The sequence below is a fragment of the Amphimedon queenslandica genome, unplaced genomic scaffold (genome assembly GCF_000090795.2).
Source record: "Amphimedon queenslandica unplaced genomic scaffold, v1.1 AMPQUscaffold_13509, whole genome shotgun sequence".
NCBI lineage: Eukaryota > Metazoa > Porifera > Demospongiae > Haplosclerida > Niphatidae > Amphimedon > Amphimedon queenslandica.
Window position 1 is genome coordinate 507,925 of NW_003546255.1, and position 21,154 is coordinate 529,078.

General features: G+C 37.8%; 8 protein-coding genes across 8 annotated transcripts; 4 read left to right on the forward strand and 4 right to left on the reverse strand.

The window, feature by feature from the left end:
* The first annotated feature begins 1,185 nt into the window (after window positions 1-1,185).
* LOC100641456 (uncharacterized) lies at window positions 1,186-2,141 on the forward strand. The gene is made up of 3 exons (XM_003383574.2): window positions 1,186-1,546; window positions 1,632-1,922; window positions 2,008-2,141. Exons 1-3 carry the CDS (start codon window positions 1,210-1,212, stop codon window positions 2,034-2,036), a joined length of 657 nt encoding a protein of 218 aa, XP_003383622.2. The 5' UTR covers window positions 1,186-1,209; the 3' UTR covers window positions 2,037-2,141.
* Window positions 2,142-2,788: 647 nt separating this feature from the next.
* On the forward strand, window positions 2,789-3,987 carry LOC109592183 (uncharacterized). The gene is made up of 3 exons (XM_020007711.1): window positions 2,789-3,227; window positions 3,374-3,472; window positions 3,547-3,987. Exons 1-3 carry the CDS (start codon window positions 2,894-2,896, stop codon window positions 3,840-3,842), a joined length of 729 nt encoding a protein of 242 aa, XP_019863270.1. The 5' UTR covers window positions 2,789-2,893; the 3' UTR covers window positions 3,843-3,987.
* LOC100641836 (ankyrin repeat and LEM domain-containing protein 2-like) lies at window positions 3,866-8,204 on the reverse strand. Its single transcript, XM_003383577.3, has 8 exons — window positions 6,946-8,204; window positions 6,587-6,681; window positions 6,400-6,497; window positions 6,051-6,253; window positions 5,896-6,005; window positions 5,050-5,553; window positions 4,829-4,960; window positions 3,866-4,213 (listed from the first exon to the last, which is right to left on the reverse strand). The coding sequence occupies exons 1-8, from the start codon at window positions 8,164-8,166 to the stop codon at window positions 3,994-3,996; spliced, it is 2,583 nt and encodes an 860-aa protein (XP_003383625.2). The 5' UTR covers window positions 8,167-8,204; the 3' UTR covers window positions 3,866-3,993.
* A 224-nt stretch (window positions 8,205-8,428) lies between these two features.
* Window positions 8,429-10,342, reverse strand: LOC100635010 (high mobility group protein B3-like). The gene is made up of 3 exons (XM_003383524.3): window positions 10,170-10,342; window positions 9,697-10,056; window positions 8,429-9,118 (listed from the first exon to the last, which is right to left on the reverse strand). The coding sequence occupies exons 2-3, from the start codon at window positions 10,002-10,004 to the stop codon at window positions 8,791-8,793; spliced, it is 636 nt and encodes a 211-aa protein (XP_003383572.1). The 5' UTR covers window positions 10,005-10,056; window positions 10,170-10,342; the 3' UTR covers window positions 8,429-8,790.
* A 269-nt stretch (window positions 10,343-10,611) lies between these two features.
* LOC100641962 (histone deacetylase complex subunit SAP30L-like) lies at window positions 10,612-12,186 on the reverse strand. Its single transcript, XM_003383578.3, has 4 exons — window positions 11,961-12,186; window positions 11,219-11,323; window positions 11,012-11,110; window positions 10,612-10,919 (listed from the first exon to the last, which is right to left on the reverse strand). Exons 1-4 carry the CDS (start codon window positions 12,123-12,125, stop codon window positions 10,803-10,805), a joined length of 486 nt encoding a protein of 161 aa, XP_003383626.1. The 5' UTR covers window positions 12,126-12,186; the 3' UTR covers window positions 10,612-10,802.
* A 107-nt stretch (window positions 12,187-12,293) lies between these two features.
* LOC100642088 (SWI/SNF-related matrix-associated actin-dependent regulator of chromatin subfamily A member 5) lies at window positions 12,294-17,924 on the forward strand. Its single transcript, XM_003383579.3, has 19 exons — window positions 12,294-12,622; window positions 12,738-12,895; window positions 12,944-13,038; window positions 13,089-13,189; window positions 13,244-13,423; window positions 13,470-13,625; window positions 13,737-13,868; window positions 14,068-14,243; window positions 14,567-14,703; window positions 14,777-14,939; window positions 14,998-15,332; window positions 15,456-15,589; window positions 15,661-15,795; window positions 15,965-16,318; window positions 16,518-16,634; window positions 16,703-16,930; window positions 17,041-17,160; window positions 17,564-17,671; window positions 17,725-17,924. The coding sequence occupies exons 1-19, from the start codon at window positions 12,422-12,424 to the stop codon at window positions 17,836-17,838; spliced, it is 3,144 nt and encodes a 1,047-aa protein (XP_003383627.1). The 5' UTR covers window positions 12,294-12,421; the 3' UTR covers window positions 17,839-17,924.
* Window positions 17,925-17,955: 31 nt separating this feature from the next.
* Window positions 17,956-19,253, forward strand: LOC100631434 (protein SGT1 homolog). The gene is made up of 6 exons (XM_003383580.3): window positions 17,956-18,030; window positions 18,093-18,189; window positions 18,269-18,376; window positions 18,445-18,541; window positions 18,617-18,816; window positions 19,051-19,253. Exons 1-6 carry the CDS (start codon window positions 18,005-18,007, stop codon window positions 19,156-19,158), a joined length of 636 nt encoding a protein of 211 aa, XP_003383628.1. The 5' UTR covers window positions 17,956-18,004; the 3' UTR covers window positions 19,159-19,253.
* A 25-nt stretch (window positions 19,254-19,278) lies between these two features.
* Window positions 19,279-21,101, reverse strand: LOC100635135 (ragulator complex protein LAMTOR1-like). The gene is made up of 6 exons (XM_003383525.2): window positions 20,938-21,101; window positions 20,813-20,877; window positions 20,558-20,635; window positions 20,415-20,492; window positions 19,783-19,897; window positions 19,279-19,526 (listed from the first exon to the last, which is right to left on the reverse strand). The coding sequence occupies exons 1-6, from the start codon at window positions 20,971-20,973 to the stop codon at window positions 19,434-19,436; spliced, it is 465 nt and encodes a 154-aa protein (XP_003383573.1). The 5' UTR covers window positions 20,974-21,101; the 3' UTR covers window positions 19,279-19,433.
* Window positions 21,102-21,154: the final 53 nt, after the last annotated feature.

Genomic DNA, 21,154 nt, shown 5'->3' on the forward strand with positions numbered 1-21,154 from the left:
CAAACTAGTCTAATTGGGAACATGTAGAGCATAAAAATTGCCACAGATGTTAAAAAATTTGCAAACTCTGTTGATATAAAGCAGCTGCTGGAGTTGATTGTGTTTGCATTATTCCTTCCAGTCATTATCCACTGGTATGCTTCATATGCAGTATTTTGAGCAACGACAGAAATGAGTAATGGTATCATTCGAAAGACTGTCTTCACATCTTCTACCTCTTCCTCTGTGAATGGTCCACCATAAAATTCCTTAGCCAGGTCTAGTCTTGAAGGAGCCTCTTCCTCCCAGTAGGTCAGAGCACTACGATTCTCAGGATACTTGTGCTTCCTGGCATAACACAATACTCTAACTATCAGTTTGACCGGATTCTTGATCAGTGATATGTTCTCCAGTTTGTGTTTGAATGATGAATGAGAAACCAGCATAAGTGAAACAAATATCCCAGAAACAAAAAACATCAGTAGAACATAAAACTGATACTTTATGGTACATCGAAGCAAAAGTAGTATTGTATATGCAACAGGTACAACTGCTGAATGGCAATATATGACAGCGTCCAAAAGACTAGCTGAAGCACCAACAAGTTGGTCAATGTTGTATTGAACAATAGTAGCCTTAAATATTGAATAGCCGGTGAAATTTATCAGAATACTAGTTCCTGATATCAGTAATACTGGTATTTTGGGCAAAGCATAGAAACTGTTTATGAGATATTGAAGTCCCCCTATGATCCAGGATAAGAAGCAAAGAGAAGCACCGATTATGATTGTCCTGCGCCTTCCAATCCATACATCAGCTATTAGACAGAAGAGAGGGAAAGAGAGAAAGAAGACATAGTACACAACACTGAGAGCAATTCCATCATCACTGCTGTTTTCTTTGTTTTCATTGTACAGTTCTTGTACAACGAAATTATAAAGGAAAAGGGTCTCCAAGTACATCAAGTAATCCCACAGGAGGACCAAGATGACTGAGAAAGAAGAGCTACACCATTTCCAGGCTTCAGCAAAAAGACCCCTGCCAGTATTGACTATCATTTCCTTTCTTTCCTCTCAGAAGGCCATTTAATGTTTAAAGCGATCTCTTATCATAAAACTAATAATGCAACAAACAACTGAGATTATAGTTTACTTTCAATGTCTATTAAATAAACTATCAATGAATATCTAAACTTAAACCAAGCATGGAAAGGTGTGTCCAGCTTGAAAGATGGCAGAGTCAACAATTGTGAGGAATGATTCTGGTATTGCTAACGAGGTTCTGAGGAGAAACGTCCCCTTAGTGGTAGATAGCTGCCATCCAAACTGTGTCCAGTTAGCTGATAAACTTTATTCCAAAAGAATCATACCAGATGAGACCTGGAGAAAAGCAAAGGACACCATGACTGGCCACACAATTGATCAAAGGATCAGTGATATGATTTCTGTTGTAAGGGACTCTATTAGAACGGATGGATCAATGTTCAGGACTTTTACTGATATATTAAGAACAGAAGATACGTTACCACACAATAAATTAGCTGATGTTCTGGATAAGGAATATGATTGTATGTATAAACATATCTATGGTTTATAAAAGCGCAGCAAACTTTACCTTTGCATGTGAAATTGAATGGTTTATATTTTGTTTAGGCTTAGTTGAAGAGGGAGTATCATATGATAGTACAACCGGTGAGACTATCACGGAATTAGCAGTTTCTAAAGAGACGTCAGCCATAGAGCCACAGAATTCTATTGTCATAAATGTTCCTGACAGTTATCGCATAATGGAACTCAAGGAGGAACTGGAAGAGTTAAAATCTGATTTAAAAGCCGAGTTAAAAAAGATTGGAAATATTTTTGAAGACATTGATCTTGATGAAGTAGAAGAAGGGGTTAAAGAAATTGGAAACGAATTGGCTGAAAAAGCTCTCAAGTGGATGGGTAAGCTACTAAAGCTAGCAACAATGCATTATAGTTTTTTTTTTTTCTTTTAAATTTTCTTTCTTTTTTGAATCTTATCTTTTAGATACTAAATTAGATTCGCTGTTCAGTTGAAAACTTAAAGCATAAACAAAACATGAACACAATAATTTATTCCCTAAATTCAGAAAATAGAACATAATTATTCTTGATATCATTTCTGGTCATTACTCAGCTATAGTTCTATGGTTGATACCGTACAGAAGGAAATTTTGGAGGGACTAAATTTTGGCGAATTGGTAAATTTTGGATGATTGGCGAATTTTAATTTGGCTAATTTGTGGCCATGTGCCATTGAGCATGCGCATAATGGCTCAAAATGGCGAATTTTTATTTTGGCGAATGGCTATCAAAACGCCAAATTCGCCAAATTTAACTACCTCCAAAATTTCCTTCCATACGGTACTTTGTCATCATGTCTTTGTCTATTGTATTATTCTCGAGATTATTCTATAATAGTAGAATATTTTTAACGACCTGGGGGCGTAGCCCCCAGGTCGTTCCTATAATTGATTTCACGGTCGCGCTATCTATATATATATATTTATTTATTTGTATGTCCACACTTACATTTCTTCTATACATGTTGTATTGGAGAAATAACAAGCCTTAGCGACCACCCGCCCACGCTCCTTTACGTGAGTGGGTGTGGTCACGGCAAACAAAATGGCGGCTTACACATGGGACAAAGTTAAGAGCTTTCTAACAGCAAGAGAGCATAGAGATACTGTCTAAAGACTTCTCTAGAAGAATTATAAGGTAGAGAGAGCCTCTATAAGTCTTAATAATGACCAAGTTGTACTTGCAAGGTGGTGAAATCAATTATAGGAGTATTTTTTACCCTGTTACGCTTGTTTATTGCCAAAGGGGAAACCCCTAGTAATTCTCCAACGGGAGGGTTGGTCTAGGCTGAGCCAGCTGAAAATAAAGAAATGGCCTCTGGTGGACGAGAAGATGCTAAAGTAGCTTACAAGGTGTTCTCCTGTAACATTAGTCGTATCAAGGAGACAGCAAATGTGGACTTGACTAGACTAGCAGATAAACTAAAGGCAAAGAAGATAATCTCTCAAGGAGACAGAGACAAAGCTGTTGATGGCTACACTAAACAAACGGAAGCTCAAAGAAGAGGAGAACTTATTGACAGGGTACAAGAAAACCTTAAATGTGACATTGGAGAAGCATTTGAGATATTCTTGGGAATACTGCGCGAAGAAGATACACGACAACTTAGCAAACTAGTGGCTGATTTAGAAAGAGGCTATGATGGTAAGATTTGTTTTATCATTTTTTCAGCTTTTGGAATTTTTTTCTTCCTTGTTACAAACCTTGTTCTCTGAGTGTATGGTGTAAACAACTATTGTTAGCACTTACAAACAAATTTGTAAATTTTATAAAATCCCTACATTATTTAGAAATAGTAGGAGGTCCAGGTGGTGAAATAAAGGTGAAGGAAACGGCAAAAACTGACTCAAAAGTTAGCTCAAAAGCAAAACCTCAGAACAACGAACTAAGTAAGACCAACAACATCTTTTCCTATCTTCCTTTATGTTTGACTTTTTCTTCTTCTTCGCTCACTTCATTTCAGCCATACGTGACTTAGGAGAAGTCATATCTGCATTGCAGAAGCATCATTTTACAACTACAAAATGGGGAACATTGTGCCTTCATCTAGGAATACTCTATGACAAGCTTAAAAATATAGAAGATAACCACCCTAAAAAAGTAGAACAGCAATTCCAAGAGGGGATCAGCCAGTGGTTGCGACTCCAGTATGAATACGAGAAATATGGCAAGCCAACATGGCGGATACTGGTTAACACTTTGGAAAAGATTAATGAAAGAGCAGTTGCTGAAGGAATAAGGAAAGACAAGCTTAGTTGACTTCATTATTTTGTAATTTACAGTTTTTATCTTAAGTATGAAACGATGACAACTTTACATTACACTACATTTCAAAAAATATTTCTTATAAATAATAATAATAATAATAATCATTTGCATTATTACTATAGTCATACACAATAAACATTTTCTAAAACCATGTCTTTGTGGGTGTGTTTATTGGCATTCGATGCTGTGGCGTGAGAGGAAAGTTCTTAAAAGGGAGAGGGGTGCGTCTAGCAGAAGAGGGAGAGTTGGAGAGGAGGGGAGAAAGAGGAGGGGGGCTGTAGTACACCAGTGGACTGAATGGACGAAGAGACTCTTCTGTTCTCCTTAGTGTGTGCTTATTTAAAGATCTTGGGGTTGCCCATCTAAAGGAAGAGACAAAATTACATTTTCTGATACATATTGATGTCCTTATGCTATGTAGAAAGTTTGAGCCAATTCTGACGTGGATTTTTCCAGTTATGGCCATTTAAAGAAGTGAGCCATTTTTTGAAAATTACCCTGTACTATAGCCCATGCTTTTTTCCAAAAAATGGCTCCAAAATGACCCCAAATTTTTATTACATTTTCTGATACATATTGATGTCCTTATACTATGTAGAAAGTTTGAGCCAATTGCGACTTCAATTTTTCAAGTTACAGCCATTTTAAGAAAACATCAAAAATCTAAAAAATACCCAAGGCTATAGCCCATGGTTTTTTCCAAAAAATGGCTCCGAAATCACCCCCAATTTTTATTACATTTTCTGATACATATTGATGTCCTTATGCTGTGTAGAAAGTTTGAGCCGATTCCGACTCCAAATTTTAAAGTTATGGCCATAGTCTTGTCCAATGCTTTTACTACAGTGCCCCCAAAAATGGCTAAGTACATGTACATGTACATATTCTAATTCCATTTCTAAAGTCATTAGTGATGCTTTGTAGGAAGTTTGAACTTATAAATGAATATATACATGTATATACATAAAATGACATACTGTTTCCGCTCTTCTTCATTGTAAGACTCAATGAGTCTCTTCCATTGGTAGACGTGAGGGTATTCTCTTACATCAACTTCCACACCACACAATGCTAATAAGACATCAAGATCTAACTTTGAAGGAACAGACCTGTGGAATTAGAATGAACAATCATGCTAAAACACAACAATAATAAAAAATATAAAACATTATTTAATACTAAAAAAATAATTTATTACCCTCCGTCAATATAAACTGCATTGTTCTTATCAATCCTCGAGGGGGTCTTGCACGAATATTCAATAGTGTCCGGTTCCGATTTCAAAGGTGAAATATCCTCATTTAAATTCATGCGCTCGAGCCCCTCCTCTAATGACGGGCCTGGCTCAATAGACGAAACTAGAGGAAGTGGATCTTCACTTTCATTAGTTGTTGGTTTGCTGTGGGCGTGGTCACCATTACTAACCACGCCCACTTCCTCCTCGTCTTTACTAATCTCATCTGCAAACAGCTTCTGCTTCGGTGAATCCTCCCCACTAGTCAATAAAGATAATCTTGATCTAGTTCTGTTGCTTGAGCTACGGACTGACCCAATTGATGGGGTCACCAAAGGCGCAGAGTGACACAGGGTAAAGATGTGCTTGTCTAGTTTCCGGAGACCCTCGGGTTTTGAGAAGTCGGCAAAGGAGCCGAGAAACTCCCAGTACTCGGTCCAACCAATGCCGTCTTTGTGGGCTAACAACCTGTTTTAAAAATAAAATAATAAAATATACAACTATATATACATGTATATGAAAGCATATTATTATTATGAACACACACACACAGCTTGCAAAAGCAAGCCAGAAGTTACAACAATTATCGGTTCACAACAAGTAAACATAGATAATAATTAGTGATCATTGTATAGTCCGTCTAATGATATTTGCAGTCCCCAACAACATCGTCTTTTGAATATGTTCCACCCTTATAACATCTCCAACCACCTCTCGATGTTTCTTATTATTATTATTATTGTTGTTGTTGCTGTTGTTGTTATTATTATTATTATTATTGTTGTTGTTGTTGTTGTTAATTTTCCCTACCTTCCAATTCTTTCTAATCCTCTGTCAGGATCAGATCTCTTCATTAAACTTGCTTTCTTCTTCAAATCAGAACAAGATGGAGACTTCCACTCCTTAAGCAATCCTCGTGCCTACAATAAAAAATAAAAAATAAAAGAAAATAAATATTATTGTACTTTAGCGGGAGAAAGAGGTCCAGCAAAAGCCTGTCCCACTAATGGGGAGGTTGTAACTTGAGGGGGGCCCACGAGAGGGAGGGACTCATTCAGTGACTGAGAGCCAGTGAGTGAACTGTCGTCAAGAACAACAGGACTACCGAGACTCGCTGGAGAAGAGTTATCAATTGATCTGATGACAGGAACGTAATAAATGGAGGGATCTAGGGGACAAGGGGGAGGAGCATAAAACATAAATTAATCATAATTATGATAAATTTGTATTTAGTTAAAAGAATTAAACAGTAATAATAAAAAGAGACAAGAAATACTATTACTGGTATTGATAAATTATAATGCACATGCTTACTGTTAATTAGATGTTTTATTTTTGATTTTAGCTCTTCATTGGATTTAGATTTAGATTTTGTACAGGCCAGGTCAGCGGCTGTCCTTCCTTGATTGTCTCTACACAAAAAAAAGAGAAAGAAAGGGGAGGACAAAGGAAGTGCAAAAAGGAACAGCTAAAAATATTTCAATTAAAAAGTAATAGGTACTTTTTTGTGGTGTCAGTTGCAGGGAAAGACATTAGGAATTCCACAATGTCTACGAACCCGTACATTGAAGCAATGTGGAGTGGAGTATAGTGTTTCTAATGGGAAGATGATAAGTAATGATACACCCTAACATACTGTACAGCAGGTGGTTATAATAATGAACAGAAATATAATATAAGTACATCCATGTCTAATTATCTATAGTCCTTGTATAAGAGTAGCCCTATCATGTTTCTAATCTCATACTATGCTAGTACACATCCAGGAGGAATGCTAGGGGTTTAAATTCTTCCTTCTTTTTCTCTTATTTTTAAAAAACATTTCATACATACATGTACATGTACTCAAGCCAGTCTTACCTCTGATACTTTAACCTTTGCCCTCTCATTCCCATCTTGAATATTAAGATACAAGTCGACAAGCCTCGACTTTGACTCCTCCCTCAAGCGAAGAGCGTTCTCTCTCTTTCCCTCCCTCACTACCTCCGGGTCTATTCCTTCGATTCTCTTCTTTTCGTTTGAACTCATGGCAGCATCAATGAGGACATCACTCACAGGATAAACTTCACTCCAGAACCTATCACTCTGAATTATGGACATTATATGCTTGCATATCTCCAGCTGGTTTTCCAGTGCAGCTAAATGAAGAGCGTTCCGTCTAGTGCCAGGATGAATGATCTCTGGGGTATCCCCTGATCCAAGGAGGTAGCGGGGGTTACCCCAAACGGTTTTTAAGAATTCCTCTGCGTTACCTTCTTGTATTATTTTAGCAAGAACGTTCTTATCTCTAGTCTTCTTGACACCAGGTAAGGGGCTGAGGGCTCTCTCTAGAGAATATTTCGGGCCAAGTTCCTCAGGGAAGACTGTTTTTGAAAATTCCTCGGCTTTGCTTTGATCGGAAAACTTCTTAAAGCGAGTTCCAACGGTCCCTTTAATGGCCTTTCTAAGGACTTCGTGATCATGATAGAACGGAGAGAGAGAGGAACGAGTCTCTTCGGGTGTTGAAGTACTAGTAGCGACAGCAAAATATAACGGAGTGGGTTTTGATACGGAATCAGCATTAGATGATGCTAGATCAGCACTGGATGACCCCGAATCAATATTTGATGATACGGGATCAGTACTAGTTGATACTGAATCAATATTTGATGGTATGGGATCAGTACCAGTTGATACCGAATCAATACTTGATGATATGGGATCAGCATTAGATGATACAAGATGAGAATTAGATGATGCTGAATCTACTGATTCAGCACGATCTAATGACACCAGATCAGAGTTAGAATCAGTATTACGTGATACCAAATCAGACGATGACACAGATGTTTGAACGGTTGATGCAGGTAGCACAACAGCAACAGAATCACTCGAAACAGATCCATTCTGATTATGCTGAGCAACATGGCAGCCGGTATCGGCTTCATTCCCTTTTCCCACGCCTATCAAGTTAGCCAGCTTTTTCTCGTAAACTCCACGAGTGGTACGCATAATGACAGCTCCTATTACGCCGTGTCTTGCCAGCTGCTCCTTCAGCTCAACGTCAGAAAGTGATTTGACATCAATCCCCTTGTCCTCCATTATTAACTTAACACGTGTAACCCCGCCCACTAAAGGCGTGGCTCTAACTTTTGAAGAGTTCATCCATAGATATTAGAGTAAATGAAATTTACTAAAATTTTTACTGAAATTTAGAGTAATTTACTCTAATATCTATGAAGAGTTGGAAGTTTAATTATTTTTAATTTTAAAACTTTTTATTTCTTTAAATACAAGAAAGAGTAAAATAGTAAGTAAAGGATGCTCCAGCAGTGCTGTTGTACACCAATACCGTATGCGTGTGTGTGATTGGAGGTAAAGAATGCAGCTGCTTAAAATAATAATAATAATAATAATCACTATAATAATAATAGTTAAAGAGAGATACTCTGAGTATATATAGATAGGTGTATGTATGTATTTTTCTATCTGTCTGTATGCGTTTAGGATATACTGGCATGGTAATATAAGGAGGGGTATGAAAATGAGAGAGAGAGAGAGAGAGAGTTATATTTCTAAATGTGCTAAAACTGCTATATAGGGAAGAAGAGTCGAAGAAGTAGTAGTGAAACAAAAAGTCCGGGAAGAGTTTGATGTCTTTCCGAGGTAGCGTTAATGTACTTTTGCTGTTACTTGTATATTATCTAGAGTTAAAAGTTACTAAACCTAATCCGAGCTGTCTTCGTCTTCATCCTCTTCCTCCTCCTCTTCATCTTCGTCGTCCTCCGGCTCGACAACAGCTTTGCTCTTCTTTGTCGACTTCCTAGAACCAGCTCCTTTTGATGGGACCTTCCCGCCTTCTTTAATCCTCTCCATCTCTTCCTGGTAGCGCAGTTTGTCTTCCTTTGCTTGTTCTTCGTAAGGTTTCTTCTGTTCGGGCGTCATCACATTCCAAGCTGCTCCTAGTTGCTTGGCAATCTCGCCAATGGAGGCTTCAGGATTCTGGGACTTGATCTTGGGCCGTTTGGCATTTGAGAAGAACATGAATGCAGACCTAGTAGGAGGTACAAAGGTAACAGTTATTGTTATTATTATTATCCTAACTATTGTTGTCTATTAGATATTTACATGCAAGAGGCTTGCATTGGAAGAATGTGGCAATGAATGTAGGAGCATTTAAAAGTTATAAAATCCATTAAAACCCACTCTTAAAGGATACTTAAGTCTATAATAACAGTAGAATAAACAGGCTTCTATTTTCAACCATAAAGAGTTGATTTCATAAAATCCCTCTCTCCCCCCTCTCTCTCTCTCACTGAGAAACAGACATGTGTATGGCTTTGAATCAATTAATGTTAACTGCTATGTAGAGACTGGAGGTGAAAATAAAAGTTATGCCTGATTGATCCTGATTATTATTTATTTTTAACCAAAATTTGAAAATGGCAGCTGGTTTTTTAAAATCCAGCAGGCACACTAAAAGCCACTTCTTAAGAGATGACCAATAAAGTAGTTTGAAAAGTCTTTGACACTTAAATCCATTAAGTTTGTGATGTACATGTACATGAAAACTTAGCACTAACAAGATGGTAAAAAATTCAAAATATAACTATATACACGTTACATCCTTACAGATTTCTTTTTGGTAAAGAAGCATCCTTTTTCTTGCGACCGCCTGCACCCCGGCCCCCAGCAGGTGCTGTCTTCTGATAGACAGCCATTTCTTTCTTGTATCGCGTCCTATCTTCTTGACTTAAATCGATAAACCTCTGCTTGTCATCATCATCCATCTTCTTCCATTGCTCTGAGCAGTACTTGGAGAACTCTGTGAACTTGAGGCTCTTTCCCTCTGGGGTCTCTTTCATGTCCTGCACGAAAAAAGCATACGCGCTCGTTCTCCCTTTTGGTTTGTTGGGGTCCTTGTCGCTTTTCCTCGGCATCTCCTTTAGAATTGAAGAAAACTGGTCTTTTCCTTGAAATAGTAGATAATTCCTGCAAGGGAAGGAGGGTAGTGGGCGTAGACGCCATTACGGACCCTTTACCACAACCAGCCCTAACGCCCTCTCTCTCCCCCGTCGGCTCACTTTCACCACTTTTAGGCTTACCTTTAAGCTTTTTCCTACTCGCCCTAGCCGCCTGTAGCTGCCTTTTAGTCTCTGCCGTGAAGAATGGCCTTAAATGAAAAGCCTACTTCAACCTTGTTTTGAAAATAAGAGCTACACTTCTTTACAGTGGCCCGCCAAAGACTGCTGTGATGAATACGCTGTGATAAGGACCAATAACAAGGTGGTAGGCTACTGCGCATGCGTATAACGCCACGTGGGACTTAACCGCCGGCAGGACACCGGATATGCCCAGAATGGAAGAATTTTTAATTACGTGTGCTTTCTTTTCTTGTGGCCATTTTAAAGCATAACTGCATAATGCTGATATTTAAATTCATCCTAACTTATTTTGCATGTTAAATCTCATAATGTTAACTAATCTTAATGGTGTAGTGTGAATGGTTCAGTACCAGTGTAACAGGTACAGTAATCGGTGTCATTATACAGTTGATTCAATGCACGCATACAATAAAATACAACCATAGAGTTCATTCATAAGAAACCATTGAATGAGGTATCTCATTATATAATACACAAGAATGTGTGTGCACATAATTAGTGTTGTATGAAGAAGAGGGTGAAGAGAGAGAGAGAGAGGGTGTGAAAGGGGAGGGTGAAATAAGAGAAAGATAATCAGTCAATAGGTTTGGGATGATCCAATTTGCTCTTGTGAGATTTCACCATTGATATGAAAAGCTGTACTACTTTTTTCTCGTTGATACGAAGAGTCCTAAAATGCTTGGTCACGGCCTAAAACAAAGAAAGAACAACAATAATAAGAAGGAATTAAGAAACAAGCATCTATCTCTATGACTATTTCTCTGTCTGTGTCCTTTGTGTACCTCTACAAGCTGTATTTTGTTTGATCCTGGCTTTAATTGAAGTTTATAATGTCGTTTGTATCTTCTCAGTGTGTTCATTTGCAACTGAAGGAAATCAATCTACAAGAAAGGGGGAGATAGAAACAAAGAGTAGTATAGCAAGTTGAATCGGTACAAACGATACTTTGTGATAAGATTAAGAGTTAGTAATACATCAATAGCACATACTTCTGGTAAGAAATCGTTTTCCTCTTCCGAGTCTTTTCGTTTTCTTTTGTTCCTCAAACTGTGAACAAAGGTCCGATGATGATCGCAAATGCGATTATGACTCGCCTAATGGATAAAATAAAGAGAGAGAGAGAGAAGAGATATAAAACTTGTAAAACATTTAGATACTCTTGAGAATATAACTCTTTAGTACTAGTTATCCTTTCATTTTCAAAACAGCCAGTTTTATGTAACACACATAGAATCTTTATTGTTATCAACAACACTCAGTTCTGATGGAATTACACATTAGACTCTTGACACATTCTTACATACATGCTAATGTACAAAAATGCCTTCCACAAAAGAGCAAGTGATATATGTAATTGTAACACATCAGGAAGCATTTCCACCACACACAAAATTAAATAACACACAAATGAAGCAGTACAACTACACACAGAACAAGATGCGTTGAGTTTAAACGTGAGACAGATTCACATGCTCAACACATGCTCAGTTCTACGCAAAGCTTAACATAAAAGGCTATCACGTCATGTCTTAGCGTCTCCCCCCACCGCCGAAAGCTGTTAATTAAAATAAGTGTGGCTCCAATAACTAATAACACACCCACAGGTGCCCTTAATTAATTAAACTTTGCTATTTTATTTTAAAATAAGACAAGTGACATGTTCACAAAAAGATTACTGTGCATAATATCAGTTATTGCTTCCCAGTATGTTTGGGTGCAATGATGGCTTACAGTTGAATCAGGGTAGAGCTTCTGTTTCTTTTGAGCCAAGGATTTCATCTTTTTCGTAAAGACACCAGAACCAGCTTTATTTGTGCATCTCTCCCCATTCTCCAGTAAAGAGCAGAGCTCCTCTCTTTCGGGAGAATGGTGAGTGGAGCTACCGTTTGAACTCATCTTCTAAAAAGATCCACGAAGAATGTCGAAGATCAGAAAGGCTTAAAAGAGGGCGTGTCGACAACGTGCGTTGTAACCACACCCACTACATAATGTCCACGCCCACGTTGTGCTACCATGGCAACTAATTTTGATTATGTGACGTCATTTTAATAACCCTGATCACGTGATCAATTAACCCACCCCGCCAAATACCCAAACTCCAAAGGAGGTCCTAATTTTTCTAATTTTTTCCTCGAGTTTGTCGCCTCCTTTTATTCTTTCCAGCCGTCTTTACTGATAGCCAGTCCCTCAAAATGGAGGTGGATAATCAAGTGGATCCAGTCGAGGAGGAGGAAGAAGAGGAAGAGGATGACAACGTGATGGATGATGATGCTGATTACGTCCCTCCCGAGGAGATGCATGCTGGTGCCTCTAGTGGCCGTCAGGGATCAGTCTCAGGACTACTGACCACGCCTCTAAAGAGCCCCCCAGCTAAGGAATATGCCGACAAGCTCGTACGTTATTTTTTACATAATTATTCTAATTAATACCCATCTCTAATTATTATTCTAATTAATGCCCATTGTAATCAATGTCGTTCTATTTATTCTAATTAATGCCCATCCTTAGGCCGACGACAGGGTGAAGAGGTTCAACTATCTTTTGGAGCAGACGGAACTGTTTGGTCACTTTATGAGTGCCTCTACCAGCAAGTCACCGAAAAGTCCACACAAGTTCAAGGCTCCAATGGACAAACGGAAGCGACGGTCCTCTGAAGGAGCATCCACGTGAGTTTTAACCATTGTCATAGCAACTGTTGACCATGCCCCTTGTAGGCGACATCGAATGAGCGAAGCCGACGAAGAGGACGACTTTCTTGAAGATGATTTGAACGACACGGCCATTACTCACTTCACCGAGAATCCTTTTTGTGAGTGGCCCTCTCGTTACTATTTTTAGCATCCTCGTTACTATTTTTAGTCATAAAGAACGGGAAGATGAGAGATTATCAGGTCCGTGGTCTCAACTGGATGATATCACTTTACGAAAATGGGATCAACGGGATACTGGCTGACGAAATGGTAATTAATTAGTAGGCGTGGCTTATTAATAGTTATTAATGGTTATTAATTTAGGGTTTGGGTAAGACTTTACAGACAATAGCGTTGCTGGGGTACATGATACATTTAAGAGACGTTCCCGGTCCACATATTGTCATAGCACCAAAGAGTACCCTGGCAAACTGGATGATGGAGTTCAAGAGATGGTGTCCATCCATTGTTACCATTTGCCTCATTGGTACACAAGAGGAGAGGGTAAGTAGGTGTGGTTTTGTGGGCGTGTCTAACCCCACCCACATAGGCTCGTATTATCAGCGAAGAGATTCTGCCTGGCGAATGGAATGTCGTCATAACGTCGTACGAGATGGTTTTGAAAGAGAAGGCGACTTTTAAGAAGTTCAGCTGGAGGTATATGGTGATTGACGAGGCTCACAGGATCAAGAACGAAAAATCCAAAGTATGGGAATGAGATTATTCACTTTGATGCTAAGCTTTTATTATAATATAATATATAGCAATGATTCTATTCTATTTCTCACCATTTTCCTCTCTCTCTCTCTCTTTCCAGTTGTCAGAGATTGTTCGTGAGTTCAACACAGCTAACCGTCTCCTGCTAACTGGTACTCCTCTTCAAAACAATCTTCACGAGCTTTGGGCTCTACTTAACTTTTTACTACCAGACTTCTTTGACTCATCAGAAGTAAGGACAGAGAGATGTAATGCCACCAATGACATGTACTTTTGCCAGTAACTAATATGATTCTTGTATTTTTCCAACTTTTTCACACTTTCTTTCTTAATCTTTCACTATAATCTTAATAATAATGCATGTACATCTACATGAAGTTTTGTAAAATTATTATTTTTAAATTTTTGCTCCTTCCTGTTATGTTAATTAGGATTTTGATGCCTGGTTTAATAAAAGTAACCTCGAAGACTCCAAACTTGTTGATCGTTTGCATACTGTTCTCAGACCTTTCCTCTTGAGGAGACTAAAATCAGACGTGGAGAAGAAACTGCCACCGAAGAAAGAAACTAAAGTATATGTAGGACTCAGTAAAATGCAACGAGAATTGTAAGTAAAAGAATGGTTCATTTTTATTAGATTTTCTGATACATATTAATGTACTTAAGCTATGTAGAAAGTTTGAATCGATTCCGACTTCAATTTTTAAAGTTATGTCCATTTTTTTAAATGGGCTAATTTTTGAAAAAATCCCTGTACTATAACCCATGCTTTTTTCTGAAAAATGGCTCCGAAATCACCCCTAATTTTAATTACATTTTCTAATACATATTGATATCCTTATGCTATGTAGAAAGTTTGAGCTGATTCCGACTTCAATTTTTCAAGTTATGGCCATTTAAAAATAACTATGTGTCCTCTTTTCTCATCAGGTATACTGGTATATTGCTTAAAGACATTGATGTGGTGAATGGAGTAGGCAAAATGGAGAAGGTCAGACTACTCAACATTCTAATGCAGCTGAGGAAATGCTGCAATCATCCTTACCTTTTTGACGGAGCTGAACCAGGTAACAAATAAAAAAACAAAAGACCAATAAATTAAATATATATGTATATATATAATTATTTCTTTTCTTCCAGGTCCTCCTTATACGACAGATTCTCACATAGTCTACAACTGCGGGAAGTTGAGTCTTCTTGAGAAGCTCCTCCCTCGTCTACAGAGCGAGGGATCACGAGTACTCATATTCTGTCAGATGACGAGAATGTTGGATATTCTTGAAGACTACTGCCTTTGGAAGGAGTAAGGAAAACACGTCATTTACATGTACATGTATACATCACTTTTATTTTCTGTCCAGGTATAAGTATTGCAGGCTTGACGGCCAGACTGCGCATTCCGACAGACAAGACTCGATCAACGATTTCAACCGCCCCGGAAGCGACAAATTCATTTTTATGCTCTCCACCCGAGCAGGGGGTCTGGGCATTAATTTGGCTACGGCTGACGTCGTGATATTGTACGATAGTGATTGGAACCCTCAGGTTGATCTCCAGGCTCAGGATAGGGCCCATCGTATAGGACAGACGAAGCAGGTGAGGATATTTCGATTTATAACGGAGAACTCTGTGGAAGAGAGGATCGTGGAGAGGGCTGAGATGAAACTGCATCTTGATCAAGTTGTTATTCAACAAGGTAAAGGAGTAGGCATTCAATCCTAAGGATTTTGTTTACACATATATATGTACATGTATATTAATATACCTTCGTCATAAACCTCTCTCTCTCTCTCTTTCTCTCTCTCCCTCTCTCTCTCAGGTCGTCTTGTTGATAGTCATAAAAGAGTTGGTAAGGATGAGATGTTGCAGATGATTAGACATGGAGCTGATACCGTCTTCCAGTCCAAAGAGTCGATGATACAAGAAGAAGACATTGATGCTATATTAGCAAAGGTATGAATGAAGATTAATGTCATGTGCGTACTATAAACTTACAACAATTAATGTACTCTTTCTTTTTTTAGGGTGAAGAGCTCACAGCTAAAATGGCCGAGAAGATGAATAAGCTAGGAGAGAGTCAGCTAAGGAACTTTACGCTTGATGCTCCAACCGGCAGCGTCTATGAGTTTGAGGGTGAGGACTTCAGAGAAAAAAGAAAAGTAAGAGAGAGAGAGAGAGAGGTTTCAAGATGATACATGTACATGTGCATCACTAAAAATACATGTAAATGTATTATTTTATTATTAGTTATAATAATACATGTACATTGTAATTATAATTAATGTTTATCTTGTTTAAAAGTTGTTTCATTTTTATTTTTATTATTAGGAAGCAGCCTCAATGGTTCACTGGATAGAGCCTCCAAAAAGAGAACGAAAGACCAACTATGCCGTTGACGCTTACTTCCGTGAAGCTCTCCGTCTCTCGGAACCCAGAGCTCCAAGGGCACCGCGGCCACCAAAACAACCCACCGTCCAAGAATTCCAGTTTTACCCGCCTCGCCTGTTTGAGATACTAGACCAAGAGATTTATTATTATCGTAAATCCATCGGATATAAAGTTCCGATAAATCCTGACCTTCCTGACGCTGCCACTGTCCAGAAGGAGGAGCAACAGAAGATTGACTCTGCGGAGCCTCTCAGCGAGGAACTGGCCAAGGAAAAAGAAGAATTACTGCAACAGGTATGTTGGTTGTGCACCCCAGGATATTATTAGTATACTATTAGTATATTGTTAGTATATTATTAGTATAGTATATTCAATACTGTGCATGTATTATTGTATTTAATATTATTGTATGCATCCCAGGATATTATTAGTATATCATTAGTATTATTGTGTATTATTGGTTTATTGTTAGTATATTATATTTTGTTTGTAGGGTTTTTCAGATTGGAGCCGGAGGGACTTTAATCAGTTTGTGAAGGCTACAGCGGAATACGGTAGAGATGATGTGGACAGCATCTGCAAAGAAGTGGAAGGGAAAAGCGAAGAAGAGGTAAATAATTAAAGAAAATTTGATTATTTATTATTATTATTATTATTTATTGTTGTTGTTATTATTAGGTGAAAGAGTATTCTCGGGTTTTTTGGGAGCGTAAAGACGAGCTCCAGGACTTAGACAGAGTGATGAGTATCATTGACAAAGGAGAGCAGAAGATTCAGAGGAAGAAAGACATCAAGAAAGCACTGGATGCCAAAATGGCTCGGTATCGCTCCCCGTTCCACCAGTTGCATATTGTGTATGGGACAAATAAAGGAAAGAATTATACAGAGGAAGAAGATAGGTTCCTTGTAAGGATTAAAATAATTGATTTTACAATAACATATAATATTTTGTAGTGCAGAATACTGTATCACATTTATGATAATATTTTAATTTTTTTCTCTTTTTTTTTCTCCAGATCTGTATGTTGCACAAGTTAGGTTTCGATAGGATCAATGTGTACGATGAAATAAGGACGGCTATAAGATATGCCCCGCAATTCCGGTTTGACTGGTTTATCAAGTCTAGGACGGCACTGGTAGGTGCATAGCATAAAGTGTCTTTTGAGCCAATTGTGCAATGTTTAAGAGGCAATATCTAAAAAAATTCAAGTCGGAATCAGCTCAAACTTTCTACATAGCATAAGGACATCAATATGTATCAAAAAATGTAATAAAAATTGGGGGTCATTTCGGAGCCATTTTTCAGAAAAAACCATGGGCTATAGTACAGGGATTTTTTTCGAAAACTGACCAATTTTAAAAAATGGCCATAACTCAAAAAATCAAAGTCGGAATCGGCTCAAACTTTCTACACAGCATAAGTATGTCAATATGTATCAGAAAATGTGATAAAAATTGGGAGTCATTTCAGAGCCATTTTTTGGAAAAAAACCATGGGCTATAGTACAGGGTACATTTACTCCTCTTCTTTTTTTGCAGGAGCTACAGCGAAGGTGTAACACATTGATAACACTCATAGAGAAAGAGGTTCAAGAACTCGAGGAAGAAGAAGAGAAAAAGCAAAGAAAAAGAGGACCTAAACTCAAAGTAATACAAAATAAACAATAACTCATCACATGACTATCACATGACTCTATCAGATTACAGGGACAGTTGCTAGATCTGGGGCTGGCCCTGGACATAAGAGAAAAGGAGGGGCTGAAGCAGGAGAAGGGGGAGGAGGCAGAGGAAGAGGAAAGAGGAGGAGACAGTGAAGACTGTCTTTTCATACATCAGAAACTACTACTCATTGGGTTTACATATTTTTCTTTTTTTCTCTCTCTTTCATTAATAATGCACTCAAAAAAATTAAATAAAAATGAAACTTGAAAAGAAACCACGTGGGCACACACTTTTAATTAAACGAGCCACGCCTCTAAAATGGCTGCTACAGGACAGAAGCTAAGGTAAGCCTTTCAAGACGAATCCCATTGCATGAAGAGCAACTGACTGGTGTCCTTTATCACAGATATGACTGGTATCAAACGATCTCTGATGTAAGCATCAATGTCCTTGTAAAAGCTGATAAAAGAAAAGAATGCTCAGTCCATTTTGAACAAGATAAGGTAAGCTGTGAACAGCCACAAGACTAAACAAGTAAACAGATGAATATGGATTATTTATTTTTATATACTATGTGTATAGGTCGTGTTTAATGTTATGCTGACAAGTGATGAAAAAGAGACAATCGAGTTTAATGTAGCTGAAGAGATTGTTCCGGAAGCTTCTTCTTACAAGGAATTGAAATCGAAGGCACGTACACCTAGACAAGCCTTTAAAAATTGTTCCGTCATTTTTTAAATTATTTCATTATTTTGCAGGTGGAGATAAAGCTCAGGAAGAAGGTGGGCATCAATTGGAGTACCCTTGAGCGTAAACCCGGAACGGAGGATAAGAAAGAACCGAAAATAATCAAAAGTAGATTAAGAAATCCATTTTCTGTATTTAAAAGTACTAGAGTGAATGTGTTATATTTTCTGATTATAATGATAGATGGCACAGCTGAAGCTGATCCCCATCATGCTTATCCTTCGTCAAGCCATTACACACGGAACTGGGACAAACTTGTAGGCGACATCAAAAAGGAGGAAGAGAAGGAGAAACCGGAAGGAGATGCTGCCCTCAATAGCCTCTTCCAACAGATTTATTCGGGAGGCGATGACGAAGTGAAGAAAGCCATGAACAAGTCATTTGTAAGTATTTTATGATTGAATAATGAAGTGTATCTTAATCTGGTAGTGTGAATATTAGTTACGATTAATTTTCAAATTATTTTTACCAGCCTGTAATGAATAATTTGCGAAATTGAATTTATAAAGTTGCTCAAAAATTGATTAAAAGTCCCTGTACTTTAGTACACGGTCTTGGGCCAAATTTTGCCAAAATTGAAAAAGGATTTGCCTTTTTATATTTTTAATCATTAATAGGTTGAATCAGGTGGTACTGTATTGAGTACTAATTGGGGCGAAGTTGGTAATAAGAAGGTGGAGGTGAAGCCTCCAGATGGGATGGAATTCAAGAAATATGAGATGTGATTCAAACTATCATTTAATTCGTGATTGCTGTGAAACTTAAATTTTGTGTTGATTCCTAAAACTTATGTCCTTCATTTATCAATTATTAATAATAATTAATTATAATAATTAAATTACACATAAATTTACAAAAGCTTTTTTTGCAGCTGTTTGATTAATACAGCAAAAAATTAATCCGCTCTCCCCCCCACCCTCACCCTCACATAAAGATAGGTATAATAATTATTTATCATTAAGTAAAATTATTAGACAGTAAAACGACATGTTCTTTGTTGTTAAGGTGCAGCGAACTGTACTACCAGTGCTTCTCCATGTTTTACTTCCATACTTGCTACAGCTGCATCTGTTGCTTCAGAACGATCCAATAGCTAACGAAGAGAGGAAAGGGATAAGAGAAGGAGAACAAGAAGATGGATACATCATACATATATGTGTGGAGGGATGAGAAATCCAACAATCAAATTAAACCATATGGCTGCTGGCTTTCAGACCACTTAACCACAACATAGGACAATAATGACACACAAAAACAAAACATGAACAGCATTGGGATAAGCAACCACTCCATAAATTCATTAGTCATTAAAGAAAAAAAGTACTTTCATTTACTACACGACGACTTACAAATTTTAGATCAGCAGACGAAGTTAGCTCTCTAGACAAAGCTATAGGGGGAGGTTGGTCTGAGTTTGGCATAGCGCTGGAAGATTTCACTCTTCTAAGAGACGCTATCTGTGCCCTGTAATAGAGTACAAAGAAGACATACTATAAATAGTACAAGACTCTAATTAAAAATAGATTAAGGTTGATATTTGTATAGCTTCCTAGCATAAACAATGACCGATTCAGTAATGTCAAGAGTAGATAATACTTAGAAGAGAGTGTCCTACTGTGCATATACCCCCTGCTTCATCACGGCGTAGAATTGAAGAGTCACATTCAGGATATTTCCGTATTTTTATTGAGTAGTTATAGTTATTGCTAGTTATTTTTGAACAACTACTCAAGAATACTGAAAATAACCTGAATGTGACTCTTCAATTCTACGCGGTGATGAAGCAGACCCTATAGCCAGTAGGACACTCTCTTCTAAGTATTATCTACTCTTGATTATAATAATGATAATAAAAATACACAAATGAAGGTCATGACTAAATAAACATTCGCAGTGTTTATTGACGTACACATATATAATTATACCGTACGTATAACTTATGAATATTATCATTATTTCTTTCATTGAGTATTTGACTTACTGATATTCACGAGTTCTACCCATCAGCTCTGATCTCTCTAGACTATGTGGCTCAACGTACGTAACATCAATGACATCACTACACGATTACAATATTAACAAGTATAACAAATATTTCAGTGCATGATGTAAGATTAAACTCACTTGGCTGTTCTCTGGAGGATTTGATTTAAAGCCGATTCTTCGTCAGTTTTCGATAAATGATTAGTAGGAAGGGACGACCTTTAATAAGCATGACACAAGTATAATATCAATATATATGATAGGACAAAATAATGATGACACAGTTTATGATAGTAAAATTCATTTCAAAAAAAGATAATGGAATATGAATACACTTAAAAGGGCAGTCTGTCAATCTTTCTATAATGAAAGTATATATAGTCTTGTGTTACTCACGTTGGTGCGGGATGTCCAGCTGAGGTTCTCGAGTCTGGTAAGAGTGGAGAACGCTCGTGGCTGCCCTAAATTAATAATGGTTGGTATTAAGTTTCATTGTTACATCTCATCAAACGTGAGCTCACCTGATCGTCCTCCTCCGTGCTAAAGCAGCAGCCCATCCTTTTAGTATCTACTGGATTAAAGAGAGAAGAGGTGGTCGCTTCGGTAGTTTTGTAGATAACTTTTGAGGAGAACTTAGCCGGCCTCTCTCCTCAATGCTGTGCTATCATTGGACGATCACGTGATCCAGACAGTGATGTCACTGAACTGACTGTTCACTTTTTGTGAATCTAGTTATGA